Source organism: Ceratotherium simum, chromosome 7, assembly GCF_057802395.1.
Source record: "Ceratotherium simum simum isolate JZ-2026a chromosome 7, ASM5780239v1, whole genome shotgun sequence".
Taxonomy (NCBI): domain Eukaryota; kingdom Metazoa; phylum Chordata; class Mammalia; order Perissodactyla; family Rhinocerotidae; genus Ceratotherium; species Ceratotherium simum.
The window spans coordinates 16,365,808-16,385,785 of NC_141906.1; the positions used below are offsets into that span (position 1 = coordinate 16,365,808).

The window sequence follows — 19,978 nt, forward strand, 5'->3', positions numbered from 1 at the left end:
AACCCCTAGGCCTCAGGGTGCCAGAGTGATACCGGGTGCCAGCTTCCATGCCAAGGAGGAGAAAATGGCCTCTCCTCGTATTTGCATTGGACTTTGTCATCTGGGGACCCTGAAGTAGTATTACTTGAGCCCAGAGTCTCGTGATTCACCTCTCCACCAGGACTCACAAACATTTCAAGGGGTTTGGCAGAGAATAAACGCCTCCTATGAACAGCCCCAATATCCTCCTATCGCCCATCTTTTTCACTCAGTCTTCCAACCCCACACTCAACGCTTTCCTCAAAACTACCCTCATGCATATCAGCCCATGCAAAAAGAATCCAAGAGGGTGCCCAGTCCACCAATTCTGACTCCCATTCTAGGCTCAGCTAGAACACTCTTTTGGGCAGACAAAAGCTATCATAGTTGCAAAAATAGAGAAGGGGCATGTATATCAGACAAGTGTGTCTTGGAGAAGGAACATCTGAATGGAGACTTAATGAGCAGGGAAACTTAAAGTACAGGGACGACATTCCAGACAGAAAGAACAGCATGAGCAAAGTTGCAGAGGCGTCAACAGGAGCCAGATCAAGGATGGTTTTATAGACCATATTGAGGAGACTGTGCTTTATCTTAAGGCAGTGGGGAGCCACTGAAGGTGTCTAGCACAGGAGAGAGATGATCAGCTGTGTGCTTTGGAAAAATTATTCTGGTTACATAGAATGAATTTGAGGAGTGCCAGAGAAGAGGAAGTGGATCCACTGGGGAGGATGTTGGAGTGACTGGGGTAAGAGGTAATGAGGACCAGAGTTAAGTAGTGGTAAAGGAGAAGGAGGTGAGGGGTGGGGGGAGAAGAGAGGGAAGGACGGAGACAAGTTCACAAGTATAGGGGCAAGGACAACTCCCAGGTTTCTGGCCACTGACTAATACTAGGTTTGACAATTGACATTGACATTGACAATACCAGGTTTCTGGTATTGAAGCCATTGATTAAGACAGATAACACAAGGGAAGGGAGAATTGGAAGTTGGGAAGATGACCAGTTGTTTTTTGAAAGTGTCTATGTACATCGTAGAGGGGTGACAGGCAGACTCTGGAAATATGGATCTGAAGCTCAGCAGAGGTGTCTGAGCTGAGGATACAGATTAGGGATCATCAGAGGGGAACTCACGCTTGTAGATGGGTCACTGCCAGAGAGCCTCTGAAGGAGAGAAGAATGCTGAGGACAGAGCTTATGTAAAGAGAAGGCAAAAAAAAGCAACGTCAATAAATGAGACTGGGAAAACCTAGGACACGATTGTGCTAGGGAAAGCCAAGGGAGGGGAGAGAGTCAGGAAGAATGGAGTGGTTAACACTGCCAGCTGGTACAGAGAGGTCAAACGAGATAAAGACTTCCTGACAATTATCCATTGGATGTGACCAGCCAGAGTGCAATGTGCTGAAGCGTGGTTGGCAAGCGAAGGAGTTGACATAGAAAAGTAGACTACTCTTTCAAGATTGGAGGTGACAGGAGAGAAATAAGAAGGCATTAGTGTGAGGAGGAGCCAGTGGAGGGAGTGCCTGTCTCTCGATGGGGTACATTTGAGAAGGGGCTAGGGAAAAGCGAAGGAAGCAGGGAGAGCAAGAGGTTAGAAAGAATCATTGATACACAGGCATCTGGAACAGTCAAGGGGAAAAGGGTATCCGAGGATGGTGGGGCGTGGGGGCTGGCCTTGAATGGGTGGGGGATGCAGCTCCTGAGACAGAGGCAAGGGTGGCAGCACTGAGAGGTGAGTCTGTAAGTAGAGGAGTTCGTGCCCGAGGGTCTCTGTTATTTGAGGGAAGGAATCTGGAGTGATGTAGGAACTTGTGGAGAGTGGAGAAGCCACTAAATGACCACAATAGGGAGTGGGCAAAGCGGCCCACCAGGGAGGCTCAGAAGAGTTGTGCTTTGTTTTGGTTTTATTTTTCCCTGCAACCTAGGTGCAAGAGAACTAGCTCCAGCAGAAAAACAACAGCCTGAGCAGCCACGTTAATCCTGTTTTTCCTTTCACTTTTCTCCAAAAAGTATGTTGTGAAATCTTAAGCTGCCTTTTTCATGCCATATATTCAGCAAGTGCCAGGGCTTTGATGAAAGGCCTACAATTGCCCAGAAATATTATTACTGTTGAAGTTTCCAAAAGGCCTCCTCAGGCCTTCTTCTGGTCTCCCTTCTTAGGCCACTGTCAGGTAACACCTTTTGGCATATTTCCTGGAGGGCATCAGAGATTCCGAAGGCCTCTTTCCTCACAACTTGACGGGATCTGGCCCAGGTGAGAAGGTGGCATAAGTAGGTATGTTTCAGATATGGGAGCTGTGTCTCTGTAGCACCCAGAGAAAATATTTCCGTTGAAGAGTACTATAGAAGAGTTTGGGCCTTGCCAAGCTACCCCCAAACAGCTGAGTCCTGAAAAACAATGGCTGCAGCCCCTGGCAGGTCTGAGGCAACTCCCTTCATTGGCATCCCAGTCATTGCTTTGTTAGCCTCCCCTCTGTTGGCCAGAGCCCTCAGCTGAGGGTCACCGTCAGCCAAATGAGAACCTCTAAGGCAGGTGCCCATTTCAGGGCTGATATTCCTCTTTCTCACTCACTGAGACTTTCTTTCTTTGAAGGTCCTGTTGGGCAAGCCCCCCCATCAACCACTTAATTTAGCCTCCTCCTAAGTCAGCCCTGGGGTCAAGGAGAAGGCAACAGGGGCACAAGGGAGAGAGTAAAGAATCACTAAGGAAGCCCATCTGAGGAAGAACATTTAGAAACAGTATCCTCCCACCCCAGGAGGAAGTTGACCTTCTCTTTCCACAGTCTGAATCTGTGCCCCTCTCACCTGTCACAGAATTGGTGTCCCTCATCACATTCCACTCCTACATCAGTCCAGTCTCTGCTTCCTTACCCCTCATTTCTCGATTCACTGCACCTTCCCCAGTCCCTCAAAGCTCAGCTGCATCCTGTGCCCAGTGATTTGGACCAAGACTCCCATAGAGCCCATGGCTTAGCTCTCCTGTGTCCACCCCACACATCTGGGCCCAGGCCTGGACTCATCCTTTGACAGCTATTACCATCCCAGCCCTGCTCATGGCTTCATGGCTGGTACTTTCCCCCATGGCTGACTTCTCAATGCCTCTGACACTGGCTTTTGGGCCCAAAGCAGTGGGAATAACTGACTGAGATCCTTTTGCTGTGGGTTCAATTATCTGCCTGAGCCACACTGAGGGCTGCTGTGCTCTCCATGATGTCACCCTCACTGGCTCTGAGTTCCTTGAGGACAGACGTGATAGAGCCACAGTTATCTTCCCAGCACCTGACCAAAAGCCTGGCACAGGGAACATTTGTGGGTAAACACATGGGGAGTTGGTCAGATGGACAGATATATGGGATCAATGCCCTTCCTGCCTGCTGGAGTCTTCCAGGCGACCCGTCCCCTTTTTACCCCAGTGAGGCTCCATGACAAGTCTAGACCTCACAACTTCCTGCTATTTCAAAAGATGAGTCCAGTGGGCTCTAGAATTTCTAACCGGAAGGAGCTCAGGAAGGGGTCTGTGAATCCTAGAGGGTGACAGGTAGACTCTGGAAACATGGATCTGAAGCTCAGCAGAGGTGTCTGAGCTGAAGGTATAGATTTGGGATCATCAGAGGGGAACTCATGCTTGTCATGCCCAGAGAGCCTCTCCAGACTTCTTCCATAAGAAAAATTAGCTGCAACCTGGGTTTGTGGATATTGTCAGTTGAAAGTTTGTGGATTTTCCTGATACAGGCTTGAGGCCTAAACTGAAATGTGAAAGATGGGTGAGGGCTGACAGAATTTTGCAGGTAGAGGGACATCGTGATCATGGCAAGAGAGAGGTAAGAAATGTGGTAGAACAGCAAGTGGTTGAGGCATGAGGAGTAAGGAAAATGTGAGATGAGAAGCTGCTGTCCAGATCATAATGAGCCTTAGAAGTTGTGTTAGTACATACGGACTTGATCCTGGGGGCAATGCACAAATTGGGTTTCAAGTATGGGGGCTAACATAATCAGATTTGTGATTTAGAAAGATCATTCTGGCTGCTGAAAGAGCATGCATTGGAGATGAACCAGACTGGAAGCACAGAAATCAGTTAGAAAGATGTCATCATAATCCAGGCAAGAGAAATGTTGGTCTCTGGACCACAGTGGTAGCAATGAAGACGGAAGGAAGTTAACATATTCCCAATGTTAAGGGAATAGAATGGAAAAGATTTGGTGACTGATGCAATATTTGGTATAAGGAGAGGTAAGAGTCAAGAATGATTCCCGTTTCTAGCTTACCTAGGTGGATGACGGGGTCTTTACTGATGGGATATAGCAAGAGAATTTGGGGGGGAATGAGAAAAAGGGGTGCAGGTATAAGAAATAATTTCCATTTTGAACAGCCTTGAACATTCTCTTCCAGAGCTGAGTTGATCTTAGGGAATGGATGAAGGGCACCATATTAAGGTACAACTTTACTGTCTGACACACAACAGAACTGTGTGTGTGTGTGTGTCTGTATTGGGGGGTGAGATGTAAAGATAAAGAGACTGGGTAGACTGGGTAGAAAGAGTGGAAAGAGTTTTTTCAGGCAAAGAACTTGCCTTCTGCATGTTGGTGGGTTGACCAAATCTGTGAACCTAGCATCTGCTCTATAGGGATATATGTGGAACAGCAGGGATGATTCCATGTAATGATGGTGTGCCCACGTCAGGCACTGACAAGGAGAGTAGTAGCCAACTTGAAAGAGAGAAACGCAGTGACCATTTTTTCCCGGACCAGTCAGTAGGCTTTATTTCACATTTGAGGTCCTGAACCCTACCAGCGGAAGGTACCAGCAGACAAGGACCTGTATCCAAGTCCAGACAGGAAAGAGATTGCACACTGAGAAAAGTCATCGAGTTTAAGGAAGGGATTATCTACAGAAACATGAGCAGGGTTAAGGCAGCCAACAAGGGATGGTGAAGCACAGGCACCAGCAATAGTGGAGAGCAGCAGGCAAGAAGAGGCGACTATTGGAACTCAGAAATGTGGAGGTGTGAAAGGGAGGCTACCTAGAGAAGTAGTGGCATTTAGTAGAGGAACACAACCACTGCCAAACCAGAGCCCAGAAGGAGTGACTGAGAAATAAATACCTCCGTCCTTTCCTCCTGTCCTCTACTCCCCGCCAGTGCCTCTTATTGGCTAAGTCCAACTGGAAGCCAGAGGGCAAGGGAACCCAATGTGTCACCCACAAAGGTCAGCTTGCTGTGGCAAAGAGCAATGTGCAGAAGAGAGTTGGTCTGCAGGGGCAAAGGAAGAGCATTCAACACAGGAATCCTCCTCTTAGGGGGAAGGGGGAACCTCCAAAGTGAGGACTGTGAATCAGAATTAGAAATTCAACTCAAGTGAAACAACTAGAAAGTTCTACCCAAGGAAAAATGTAAAAGGTAACTAGATTTATTTTGTGAATGTGTTGGCTTAAACGGCAATGGAAAAAAATAATAATTTAAGCCTAGTAAAAAAAACCTGGCAACTCAATTTGGAAACACTGTACATTTTCCTTTGAAAACGAGAAAGGGTGAGAAAGCTGTATGGAATGCCTGGAGCAGTAAAGACCCAAATCTAGAGTTAAGAACCTGTGATTTAACAATTTCCAAACACGTGTACTCTGCAATTTCTAGTTGTAAGTGAGATTCTTCTGAAGATTTCTGATTCTGAGGAAGGAGCCTTGCTCAAATAGGAAGATTTTAAACATATCTTTGTGAGGGTGGGATGATTTCCCTTCTGTTTCAGTTAAATGGGAGTTTGTTTCTGGACAGTTTAAGGCTCTTCCTAATTACAGGCCACTGATTATCTTGTCCCTTTAATTTTTTTCAGTATTGAGGGCTACAGGGCTAATGGAATGTGAAATGCTCTAGGAGCCAAGTTATATAAACAATTACAAAAACTGACAGTTTTGCATTTCAGGTTTCTCTCTTTTAAAATACAAGCAAGAGGATGGGAACTCCTGAAATGTTCTTGGAACACAAATGGGGCCCAGGTCACATGCTATAAATCTCTCAGCTCCACAGAGAAGACAAAATCTTGTTTGCTTGACCACTAGCTGACTACAGATCACTGGCGTAGACAATGAAGGTGAGTTGACTCAAGGTGTGGCTAACAAAAAATCTGTGGAGATGGATGATGTGGGAACTGGCCATTTTAAAAGAATTCTTCTGCCCGCGAGTGAAATAAATAAGTGGGAATTTTGCTCTTGGGTGGGGACATTCTGAAGAATCCTCATTCTATCCCAGTGGGGAAGAGCTGTTGGTTGCAGAAAAGCCACAGTGGAGAGAGTGCTCCATTAAAGTGATAATAACAACATTGCAAGGGGAAAAGAGAACTGACTTTTTATATTTTTATTCACAATGTTCAGAATTTGTATTCCTTAATGACAAAAAAAAAAGAAAATGTGATAGAAATATCAGAAATGGGAAAATCATAGTGTAAAATTGGAGAATATAAATTAGGTCACATTAATGTAATTCTAACATAATTCATTCCATGGTTTGGGATTTTGCTTATTTTGAGGGAACAGTTACTGCACATTTACTATATACCACACACTTTATACTCATTATATATCATTTAATCCTTACAACCACCCTCCCAGGTAGGTATTTTACAGGTGTGGAAACTGAGGTCGAGAGGTTAAATGACTCACTCACGGTCACACAGCTGCTAAGTGGCAGTCGATTCATACCTAGTCTCACAGCAAAACTAATGCTCTTTCCACTATACAATTCTGCCTCTCTGCTCTGTCCTTATGGAAGAGTTTTGTTATAGTATTTTTTAAATTTTAGAAGTGACCAGGTACTTGAGCTCTACAGTTACCACAGAATAGTATGTTAGAGATGCAGATATGGAGTATTCATTTACAAAAACGATCAGAACATTTGTACTGAAATGGCAGTGGAATTTACTGAAGTGCTAAAGAATTGCAATTTTGCATGTTTCTGTCATCTGCTTTTGTCTTATTTGGAAAAAATTCCGGAATCTTTTTCCAAAAGTGGCAAGAAACTTCTTGAAAAGGTTTGGGCTGTGCTTGAGTATGTCAATCACCCACAAGGCTTGTTATAAATACATATGCCAGGTCTCCATCCCAGGTCTCTGTGATTAAAAGGCCCCTGGGTGGGGCCCAGGCATTTCTCTGCTTATGGAGCTCCTCAGACAATCCTGCTGCACACCACTGGTCTAGGGGAAGAAGGGAAAAGCAAACCTGGATCATTAGAATCAGTTGGGAGAGCATTTTAAAAATTCAGATCCCTAGGCTTCTTCCTAAACCTAACTAATCAAAAACTCTGAGCAGGGGTGGGGTGGGGATCCTGGGAACCTCTATGTTTAAGTTACCCTTGTAATTGTGATCACTGGCCTGGTATGGGAGCCCCCGGTTTGGGGGTTAGGTGAAATGAACTCTGGGCTTGTGGTGGTTTGTAGGTTGCAAAGGGATCTGCATCATCCAGGGAGAGATGGGATTTTCAGTTTGGGCTTTATTAACTATGACCTGATTCTTCAAAAACTCTAGAAAACACTGCAAAGAATGTGAGCTTATACAAGAAATCACGCAACTTAAGTAAGAATTAAATAAGCATAATGCTTGACAAATCCTTCCTGACTACTTTTTAAATATTATTTATATTTCAGGGGAAGCTTCTTTCCCATATTCTTTCTCTGCTAACAACTTTTATTTGCTGAATTAACTGGCAAATAAAAGGAACAAGAGTCTGTACATACACAAGGCTCAGTGATAAAATTGGAGTCAGTTAGCAAGTTAGCAATGGATAGTCAATGCCTCTAAGAACCCCTTTTGACACTGTCTAATCTTTAACTGCTTAGTTATTTCCAAAAGCAGCAGATCCTTCGTGTGTGTGGATCTTATAGGAATCCAGTATCCCAGAAGAAAAATCAGTCCAATTCCCCAGAAGAGGGTCAGATGACCCTGGAAGGGCTATTGCAGCTGGAAAGGGAGCTTTCAAATGGGAGCTGGGGAAGGCAAGAGCAGACAGAGGATCAATCAAGGAACTATGCGACAAAAGGCCGACTAGCAAAGGGACCAGGGTAGGCAAACAAGCAGTAGTGACTCTCAAACAGATGAGGCTAAGTTTATACCACATACCTGGGCTTTGTGAAAAAGTTCCAGAGCTGGAGTTTCAAAATGACTCGAAGTCAACATTTCCCCCTTGCATTTGTTTTTCTGCATTAAGAGGGAAAAATAAAAGATTTCCTTTTGGACATAAGGGGCTCCTCCATTTTCCTCCTAGGGGACAGTTTTGTGTATCTTTTTGAGATTATGCTAATACGTCTGCCTAGTGCCAAGGAAGATCTCTGGACATTCCAGGACCCCCATACTGACATTTCTTCAAGAAACTGTCCATTTGCTGTGATGACCTAGAATTTGATGGTGTGTTATGCTAACAGAGTGCAATGTACTTGCAGGTAAAGTGCATCTGACAATACAAGCAAGGTAGGAGAGTGCTTATAACATGCTATGACTTAAAACAATACTGAAATTATACAGTGAGGGAATCGAGAGTTGAAGTGGATGTGAGAGCAAGATGGGCAGTTCTTATAATGCACTGAGTGCTGCCTCTTATATCACAGGAAAAAAAGCTCAAAAATTGGCCCAGGCCTACAAGATGCACTCTGGAATACCGAGGGAGAAGATAGAGGATGTAGCCAGGTCAACGTGTTCCATTAGGCCATTCTACTGTGCTGTCAGATGTTACACGTACAGCCCACCCTCTCCCACCCACTTTAGCATGACTCAGCTAAGCAGATTCATAAAGCTTACCCAGAGTTTTTCTAACCTAAAGCACACACTACTAAGAATCACCACACACCAGGAATCAAGTTTCAATCTAGACAACTACATTTCTTGGATAAATAAATGTCTTCATAAAGAAAAACTCTGGAGGTAGTACAGGCATCAAAGTTAGCACTTTGACTATGATCTGCTAAGAATTTAGGATATAGCATTTGGCATGATTTTACATTAGGGATAACAAATAGCCAATCAGTGCTTGCTGAATAAAAGACTTGGTAAAACGTGGAGTTTCTAATTTGGGGCATCTGCATGGTCTGTTTTGTTAGCATCTCTAGGTGAGGAGGAAAAAAGGGTTATTTGTGTAAACAACTTTTCCATCCCTTTTGGCCAAGTCCTCTTGATTGCAAAATCTTGTATATGAGCAGGAAGCTTAACAATCCTGTGACTGACAGAAGGAAGGACAAATTTCATGTTATCAGTTAAGTTGAAACATTTATTGAGTAATTCCCATGCGTGAGGTACCTTAAAAAAACAGGCCCTCCCCCATGGGAGAGCTCACAATGGAGGAAACAAAATAAACAGGTATTTTCACTCTAATGGGGTAGGTTCTGTTTTCATAGAGGTTAAGGCAAAAGAAGCCTGATCATTTCAGATGTCCTCTAAAATCTGCCTGTACCATGCTATGGTAGTCAGGAGAGGTTCCCATAGCACGGGCTCTAGAACTCAGCTTTAAGGACAGAAATACCTTTTCAGACTACCAAGAGTTGAGCAGACTCTGTGGGAGCTGATTCTCCATCAACTCACAGAAAATGAGCATTATAATGGAGAATACATTGGGAAACTACACTAGCAGGAGGACCGTGATTACTTGGCTGCACAGGCAAGATAAACACTTGTAGTTGGCAAGGCCACCAGAGAAAGACTGAGTAAGAAACTAGTAAGCATAGAAATAAATGTATTTACCAAGTACACCAAAAACATAACAAAGACCTAGACAATTTCCAGGGCTATCTCAGCCTAGTAATTTGTTGTTCCCTAAGCAGGAGATAAAAATGCCATTTCAAGATCTCGAGTTAAAAATCCAGAATGAATGGACCTTGACTCGTTATAGAAGACACATTTCTATGCTATTTTTCCAGATTTCACGCACCCTCATCTGTGCATCAAAAACCAAACAAAAACTTTGCTTTGGTTTAAAAAAAGCTGAGGCTCACTGCAGAAAATATTAAAGAATAAGGGACAAAAGGCTCGATCACTTACAACTCCACCACATAAGGCTAACTTCTTGAACATTTTTGGCATTACTCCTGCCAGGCCAGATCTTTTTCTATATATTGCATTTTGTATCATGTTTTATATACTGATTTTTAGTTTCAAGAGGGACTTTCCAGACCTTGTCCCAGATCCTAGGAATGCACTCTACTTGGACCTTGTTGGTATCTCATGAAGACTGACTACAGAGACAAGCGGTTCCCCAACTGCAGTGTGCATGACTGTCTCCTGCAGGGCTTGTTGAAACTCACGGCTGGGCCTCACCTCCGTTTCTGATTCAGCACGTGCGGGATGGGATTGAAAGTTGCATTTCTATTGAGTTCTCAGGTGATGCAGTTGCTGATGCTGTTGGTCTAAGGAATCACAATTTGAGAATTATAGAAAACTGAAAAACAAAAGAAACCAGTTGTTTAAACACTGGTGTGGTTTGTCTTCTCAAAGACTTAGTGAAAATACCAGTAGACTTTTTTCTCTTAATTCCATTTGGAAAAGAAATGGAATAGGTCAGTTTTAACGTTCAAAATCTATTCATATTTAATAAGAATTGGGTGTGCTTTGGCTAGGAAAACCTTGAGTGCTTGAGTTTTTGACCAGTCATTCTGCAGCCTACAGTGCATTCTGAGCAGGCAAAGGCCCTCAGTGGGCCCCCAATTGCCTCCCCAGCCTCATGTTTCCTTAGTCATCTTAGCATCAAAACAATTTCCGCTGCTCCCTACACTTCCCAGCCTTTACACAAGCTCTTCTCTATGCCTGGAATGCCTCCCTATCCCAGCACTTCTTCCAATCAGACTTAAAATCACAACTCAAATGTCATGTGGTATGAGCTTGTCCCTGAAACACTAAGCAGTAAATCACTCCTCTCTGTTCTTAGTACTTTTTTTATATGTTCTATTAAAATTATGTTTACTTACCTATATTAAGTTATAAAATCCTAAAGGTGGTAGGCAGTGCGTCATATTCAAGTCTGAACCACTGAAAAGCTTCAAGTGTGGTGACTGATTCAGACAAACAGATCATTGCAATATAAAACAGCACCTAACGCATAATAGGTACTCAATATATGTTGAATGGATGAATGCTGGGTTTTAGAAATAAAGGAGCCAATAAAGACATTTTAGTACAACAGCATGTCAGAGAATGTCTCTGAATAGTCCAGAAACATTTGTGTTCCCAGAGTGAAAGACAGTACAGTGTGGTGGACAAGTGTAGTGGGCTTTGGAGCTTGACTACTTGAGTTCAAACCTTGGCTCTGCCACTAGCACTGTATCCTGGGGTAAGTTATCAATGTCACACGCTGCAGTCACCAACCTATAAAACAGGGGTGACAGAAGTGCCCCCTCAAAGGGCTGCTGTCAGGCATAAATGGGTTAATACACCCTAAAATGCTTAGGGTAGTGTCTGGCACATGGTAAGTGCTCAAGAAATGTTTGCTATGCTTTTTCTACAATGTAAAAGGGACAAGGTGGGTTTTCCTCTCAAGAAACCAACAGCCAAGTTGGGAGAAATAACAGGAACCCGTGAAGGATATAATATAAAGAATAAAATTAGGTATTAAACGTCAAACAATTAAATACTGATGAAATAAATACACAATCCCCCAGGACAACTATTTTAAATAAAACTACATTCATCTGTGTGTGTAGGTTCAGGTGTTTGTTAAAAAATAAAACCAAAAAAGCAGCTCTAATACTGGGTTGAGTCATTTGAAATTATCATTTTTTTTAATTTTATTTTTTTGAGTAAGATTAATGCTGAGCTACTATCTGTTGCCAATCCTCCTCTTTTTTCTTGAGGAAGATTGGCCCTGGGGTAACATCTGTGCTCATCTTCCTCTACTTTATACGGGACGCTGCCACAGCACGGCTTGATAAGCGCGGTGCATAGATCTGCGCCTGGGATCCGACCCTGTGAACCCCGGGCCACGGAAGCAGAGCGTGCAAACTTAACCGCTACACTACTAGGCCGGCCCCTGAAATTATCTTTATAGGTCAAAGACTATCAAATATTAGGATTTTTATATGGTTCAAACCTAACACTTTCTAGTTATACCTTGTTCACAAAAACTGAAGGGAAGTTCTCCACAGATTCAAGCAAGAGAGAGAATTAGTTTTTCTGTACAACAGCAGAAAATAAAGGAATTCTGCCTCCAAAGCATCTCAGGAGGATATCTAATTCAACCCCCTAAGGCTGTGACATGAAAACTAAAACTTCTAGAAGAGAATCTGAAGGTAAATATTTTTAAGAGAATAACTAGGAATGTTGGTATATTTTCATGAATTCAGAAAAATCTCCACCGCCTCTCTTTTTCTTGTATAAAATTACAGGTATTATCTGTGATCTGGACAAAAAAAAAACAATTATAGCCTTATTCCTCTGAGTTCAGGCCTAACAGTAAAGATATAAACTCATACTTATCACTTTACGTTTTTCTATGTAAATGTATTTTAAAGCAATCAACTTGCAAATGAGCACATCAAACAATGTTACTCAAATTCTTCTTTAATAAAGAAAAATCAAAGGAATTCTTTAACAATTTTGCACAACTATGCTCAAGTGACAAAGATGACTTGTTTAGGAATCTGGTAGCAGAGATGTATGCTAAGAGGGTACCACCAAAAAAAGGCAAATTTATTCTATGACTAGAAAATGCTTTAAGATAAAAACATGAATTTAATAAGAAAATATTTCATATTTATCACCGAGACTGTTAATTAACTCATTTCTATATCAAGTTATGCAGCATACATTCTTTTCTCTAGTTTCTCATGCAAAAGCTTAGAGAGTTTTTCTCAAAATAGAGCAAGTGAGTGCTAATGGTTTCAAGTCAGGGCTTGGAGGCAGCCTAGAAGAGCAGGCTGGGAAGGCCGCTTACACTTACCTGTACTGCAGCCTGATATTCCCTCATTTTTTATAGTTAATCTCTATCACTAATGCATGATTCCTACGCTTACTCAACAGATAAATGACTAGAAATGTACCTATAAATTAATATGATATCATTTAATGTGGAAGAGAGTAGCTGGAGCCTAATGACACCCTGGCAGTCTCCTGGTACTGTTTTTAGAAAACAGAAAAACCACCTCATTCCAGCTAATAAATAAAAATAATACTTCCAACAAAAAGTGTTCATCCTGCCTATATGCTTCCCCTACGATACTGTGTAAGAAATTCAGAATAACATTAGGATACAAGAAGTAATGAGTACACCTTAAAAAAGGTAAGAAGTATAAGTGAGGACTGCTTCCGTAATCCTAACCACATTATCTCATTGGTGATTTTCAGTATAATTATTGTAAAAATACAATAAATACTATAATGGAAATATAGGGATTCATTTATTACTTTTTGTTTTACAAAAAAGGCACCCAATAATGCTTCTATTTACTTCTTATAAAAGATTATCAATTTACATTTAAAACAAAAAGCAAAAAACCCTGAACCAGTTCCTACAGACAAACACACAAAAAAGGGGAGAAATAAGATTTTTTCCTCCCTGCTTCAAAGCTTTATTACACAGATTCAAAGAGTGTTTGTTTTATACCATTCTTAAGTCAAAGAATGTATTGCCATGCTTCTCTGTGTTGAGTGTTAGGACACAGCAATAATGTTGCCATGTCAAATTTAAATACAGTCACAGTGACGTCACAATTGACAAATACATATACTGGAATTATAAGAATCAGGAGTGAATGGGGGAAAAACCCAAATGTTTTACAATATAGCTTTATCAAATGAGTTAAATGAAATATTAAATTTACGTTTAATAGGCTACCCTGTTAAAAATTAAGTTTGTGTAGAAAACATAATGAAACAGAACTAAAAACCATGTCTATCAAAAGACATAAACAGAAATGGTTTCCAAAATCTTTTAAGTTTGAGTTAAGCTTAAAGTCTAGTTGGTGGGAATTAACAATCTATATACTCTTTACACCAATTTTAGAACTCTAAATTCCACAATGACATATTAATTTATTCATTAGCTTTCTTCTGACAACAGAATTCTAAACACACACACAAATTAATGCAGTGGCCTCAGGGCCTTCGTAGTTAGCATTTCTTTAAGTTAGATTATAAGAACAATGACATAGTTCAGAAGACAAATAACCCCATGTACTTCACATGCCTGTTGATGTTGTACCTGATTCTTCTGTAAGATACAAAGACAATTCATCTGATTCTAAGTATATTTGGCAGATGTGTAAAAATCATACAAACGTTAGCATGTTTTCAACACAGAACGGAAATGTATTTGGAGAGATGGAGCACTCAATGTATAGAGCATGTATAGTTAATTACGTGGGCCACTTTAAATCAAAGGCATCATCATTTATTCCATTTTTAGACACTGTCATGGTCTCTCACACCTTATACAAGGTATGGTCCTAGACCACAGTATCTTCCAAAGAATATATATATATATATATTTATATACATATTTCTTTTAAAATAATGTTTAAAAGTTTTACTACAGAAAATCTGGCTTCAACATGGAAGCATTTTTCCTTTTCAAAATTACACACCTGCAAGGAAGGTAATTTCCTCTACATTTAGTTTTTTCACAATAATAAAATAAACTTCCTATACATTGCATTTAAATTGACAAAGGAAATTAAGATGTAAAGTTCTATGAAACTTTTTGTATTGTGACTGACCTCATTAAACATATTCAAGACACATTGTTGATGATTTAAATATAGTACCAACTTGGATCAGCTAAACTACAACATGTGATGTTGATCAATCCGTTAAACCAAATGTATGTTAAAACAGTAAGGAGAGTTAATCACTATTAAGGTTTAAAGGGAATTATAATGTATCATTAAAATATACATTAATTTTCTTGCTATTACTTGCTTCTATAATGCATTTCTTTCTAAAGCTAAAACCACATGCAGAAAAAATAAATGATATCTTCAAACTCATTCAACAGTTTGCTACTTTATGTGGTATGTAAATAAAGTCCTTTATTTAATTTTATACACATTATTGTATGCATTATTTTATTTTTCTTGAAGGAACTCAGCTCTTAATGTCAAAAATTAATGTGTTTACACACATGAGAACATTTTCTTAATGTTATGACTACCTCCAATTACATTCTTCCATAATAATGCAATTTCAGTTTTCATTGGAAAGACAGTATAAGCCTTTTAAAAATCCTATTATCTAATTTATAAAGGGAGGAGAGCACAAGCATGGTGACTCTCTCCCCGTCACCCCCTCGCACCCACCACTTGCCAAAGTCTCAAGAAATCCTCCAGCTTCAAAACATGAACAAAATCTCATAGGACTGATTTTTATTTGGTCATAATGTGGACAAGAAAAATGTATTCTTATTCTTTTTGATACTAATAGTCTTACTGAATTTGCTTTAATTTTCCTTCAAAAAACACACAGCATATGTTGATATGGATTCTTAAACTCATTTAGATTCAGTAGGGTCTTTAGAATAATATATAGTCTTCTGATTATGAAAGCAACTGATAGTTTATAGAAAAATTATATGCATGAGACCTCTAAGTAGAGAAAGAAAAATGAGAACATTGTCTTTCATGTGTGAGACCACTCAATAACTTACAGGATGATGTGAAAATAGTTTGGCTGTAATTTTTACAAAACTAAAACCCACTTCGACTGATGGAAAAAAATCAAACACTGAAGAATCAAATATCTACCAACTTAGCTAGTATTTCTGTCCAAATAAATGCTTTCCATTGCACTAAATATTAGAATTAGAAATTCACTATATGTTAAGGCATATTTTAATGAATATGTTCCAGAAGTGCACAGTTATACTGGTCAGTTTTCCTATTTCCCCACTCCTACCCTCACCCTACTCCTCTTCCCAAGGGATCAAAATGTTAAGTCAAGGTTTTGGCGGCTATTGCAGATTTGAGCTGGCATACCACAGTGTGTTCACTAGGTTTTTATGAGCATAAACATGAAAACGTTACATAAAATGTACCATAATTACTCCACACTCCAATCTAAGATGGTTTAATGTCTTGACAAAAGGTGAGACGACTTAAGTACATTTTACATTTTGTGCATTTAGACCACCATATGCATAGATGTTCTAATGCTAAATTCTTGTCTTCAGTATCTCATAGTGCTGGATGCTCGGAAATACGACAGAAACTTGTAACACAGACTAACTACAAAGTACCAGATGTTTCTTGCCATTTGTGATCTTGCAATAAAAATGCGCCAGATCAGGATCACAAGGATAGTATTGAAACCGTAACGTATGTTCCTCAACCTGGAAAGCAAATCAAGAGATGTGTTAGACAGTATTTTCTAGAATAAAATATTGTTGGATAGCAGATAATTAATGTTCAGTTTTGAATCTAATCAAAGTTCAAATATATATTACCTTAAGTTAGAAATTAGCAAAAGTCAAACCTGACTATGCATACTCCAGACAGCAGTCCATCAAACAATGTATCACTTACCTCTAATAACAATGAATAACACAAAGCTTTTTTATAACAGTACATGAGGGATGCAAGTTTATTCATTCAACAAGTATTACTGAGCATCCTGCATACCCCAGACTATGCTAGGCAGCAAGTATATTGTAGGTAAAAGAGACATGTATTTTGCACTTCTGAAGCTTCCTATATAATCTAAAAAGGTTTATTCATTATATACATCATCCTACAGACAAAATAAACATTTTTTTGACATCTTTAGCTGCTTTCAAGTTGTCAGCCAAGTGAACTTACTCCTTCAGTTATAGCTGACAACCACATGATGAAAGGTCAACTGGACAAGTCCTCACTCATGAATCAAACATGGCACTAGCTCTAAACAGGAGGACCCTCCCACTCTCAAAGAGTAACATGCACGTTATCTTGCTCATGTTTCAAAACATTTTTGGTATTGTTTAATGGTATTAGAAACAAATACAGACCTTTAGATATGCAATAATATTACATAAATTCCATTAACTTCAATATCCATGAACAATGGATGTAGACAAAAGAGCTTTGAATTAGGAGTCCAAAGATCAGTGTTCCAGTGTGCTGTCCACTTAATACAACATGACCTAGGCACACACAACTTCCCAGAGCCTCAGTTCCTCAGCTGTACAACTAGCTGCCTGGCAAAGCCTCATAGAAGAATATTGTGCAAGTCTTGAAAACTGTTATAAAAATTGTATTAAAAAAACTACAAATAAAAGAGATTACTATTAAAATTAACCGCATCTCTGAATGATGGATTAACAGTGATTTTTCCTCCTCTATTTTCTGAGTTGTTTTTTTTTTTTTTTTTAACAATCAGTATGTATTACTTTTATAAAGAGACTAAGGGAATAATTATAACTTTATTTTATAAACAAAGAAAAAATTCCATGATGAATGATGTATTATTATATCTCTTTTCCTCTTCCAAAGATGTATTCGAGTAAAAAAAACTTTAAATAAATAAGTTACCTCAAGTCTAAAATACATTTTTATTTTCTCCTAATCTTTACTTCTTCAGTAGCAATATAAGGGAAGATAGTGATTTTTAAAACTAAATTCCACCTGAACACAGTGCTAAGGAACAGCAGAAACTGATGGCGACAGTAAGTTTCAGCAATCTTAGGCTAAATCAATCTACCACAGTTCCAGTCCAAAGGTAAGCACTTTTCCTAAATACAATAGATTATTAGCATAGGATCTTTCACTTAGTATACCAGCTTACCAAAAAAAAAAACTGTGTAATATTCCAAAAGACAAGATGAAACCAAACCCATGTAAAACTTACTTGTTGAGATGTTTTCTAGCTGCAGGGAGGCCAGACATTTCTTCATTCAACACATATTTCTTAGTTCCCATGCAGTAGTTCTCTATATATTCTGCCCAATGTAACTGCCGTACATCAATATTAAAGGTCTACAAAAACAAAATAGTTATTGGTTACTTTCTTGAGTAATTTTTTTCACAACTAGTCAAAAATTCATACTTTTTCTAAAGGCTAATTCCAAATGCCACGATTATAAAATGTTTACAGTATTAACTTTTAAAGTCTTACTGCTATTCACAAAAAAGCTCTTTTATTTCTATTCCTTACCTTCTGTTAAACACAGAAACATTTGAGAAAATCTGAAAACTCATGTCAGCATTTAAAGAGGAGTATACAAAGTGTAAGGAGAAAGAAGCCTGCATCATTAAAAAAAAAAAGGCAAAATCTCATTGTCCAAATGGATCTATGTATTCCTCATTTATACATGTATTGATACATTTATTTCCAATTTCTTTCTGTCTACAGTATCTCTCTTCTTAAACATCCTGCAAACCACACAGATTAATTTTCCTAGAGAATAGTATTGACATCAAGAGAAATAATACATCATGAAAGCTTGCTTAGGAGTTTAGATAACAGTAACTAAGACATTTGATGAAAAGGGTGGATAAATCTAGAAAAGAAAGCCTTACAAAAATGCTATTTCATGACAAAATAAAAGGGCTTATTTTGTGCTCCTCCATACACTGAGTTTTTGTTGTTGTTGTGATAAATAGATTATTCACTATATACCGTTAATTATCTGAAAAAAACAAGTTCTAGACAAAAAAGAAGCTACCATAAATAAAACATTAAAGTAACTGAAATAAAACGGAGACGACTTAAGATAGAAGATACGAGAAGGTCTTACATAATTGTAATTGGGTTCCAACAGGAAGAGTGAAAATGAATGGAACAGAAGCAACATCTGAGAAGAGAATGGCTAGAAATTTTCCAAAAATGATAAGACATCAAGCCACAGATTCAAAACACACATACACCATATGCAGACACACATATTTGGGGATATCAGAGAAAAACTGTTGAACGTTAAACAGAAAAATTTTAAAGATGTCAGAAAAAGGCCATATAGATTACCTCCAAAGGAATGACTATTAGACTGACAGGTGAATTCTCAAGAGGCAATGGGAAGCCAAAAGACTATGAGAAGATATCTGTCTTCCAAGTGCTCAAAGAAAACTGCTAATATAGAAGTCTATAACAGTATAAATATCTTTGAAAAATAAAGATGTTTCCAGAAGAAAAAAACTGAGAAAATCTGATACCAGCAGAAGATCCACCCTAGAGGAAGTACACTAAAGGGTATTCTGTAGGTAGAAGGAAAATGATTTCAGATCGAAGTCTGGAGATGGAGGAAGAAATGAACAGCTTTATAATAAAAGGACAATTATGCTGGTAAATGTATATGAATACTTACTGCATAGACTGCAATAAGAGTAACGGTTGTGCGGCACATAACACATACGCAGAATTAAAATATGTGACAACAGGGGCCAGCTCCGTGGCGTAGCGGTTAAGTGCAGGAGCTCTGCTGCTGGCAGCCCGGGTTCGGATCCCGGGCACGCACCGAGGCACCGCTTGTCAGGCCATGCTGTGGCGGCATCCCACATAAAGTGGAGGAAGATGGGCACAGATGTTAGCTCAGGGCCAGTCTTCCTCTCTCACACACTCACACACACACACACAAAATACGTTAACAACAATAGCAGACAGATGTTAATCCTTGCATTGTCTGGGAAAAGGTGGAAGTATCAATATTATATTAGACGATAAATTAAAAAACGATGCTGTAACCTCTAAAGTAACCTACCAAAACAACTGAAAAAGAATATATTTCTACGTACCTAATACAGATGGGAAAATACGAAATTGTAAAAGATAACCTCAAAGAAAGCAATAAAGAAAAGAAAAAAGAACTTAAAACGGGATAAATAGAAAGCACTAAGATTCAGATTTAAATCCAAAATTATCAGGAATTACATTATAGATTAAATCTTCCAATTAAGGGTCAAAAATCATCAGACTGAAAAAAAAATTTTCGATGTGCTACTTATAAGAGAAATATCTGAAAGTAAGAATACAGAAAAGTTGGAAATCAAAGGATGGAGAAAGACAGACATTTCTACCAGCGATGTATGAGGAGGTCCA

At 39.4% G+C, this 19,978-nt stretch overlaps 1 protein-coding gene across 4 annotated transcripts in view; it reads right to left on the bottom strand.

Moving 5' to 3' along the window:
* Positions 1–13,355: 13,355 nt before the first annotated feature.
* Positions 13,356–19,978, bottom strand: part of FAR1 (fatty acyl-CoA reductase 1) — a 74,828-nt gene continuing 68,205 nt past the window's right edge. For all 4 annotated transcript variants that reach the window (XM_087433178.1, XM_004418456.3, XM_087433181.1 and 1 more), the window contains exons 11-12: positions 17,792–17,919; positions 13,356–16,298 (exon numbers count right to left, since the gene is read on the bottom strand). In XM_087433178.1, coding sequence (XP_087289304.1) covers positions 16,136–16,298; positions 17,792–17,919 — 291 coding nt within the window. In that variant the 3' untranslated portion in view covers positions 13,356–16,135. The remainder of the gene's footprint in view (positions 16,299–17,791; positions 17,920–19,978) is intronic.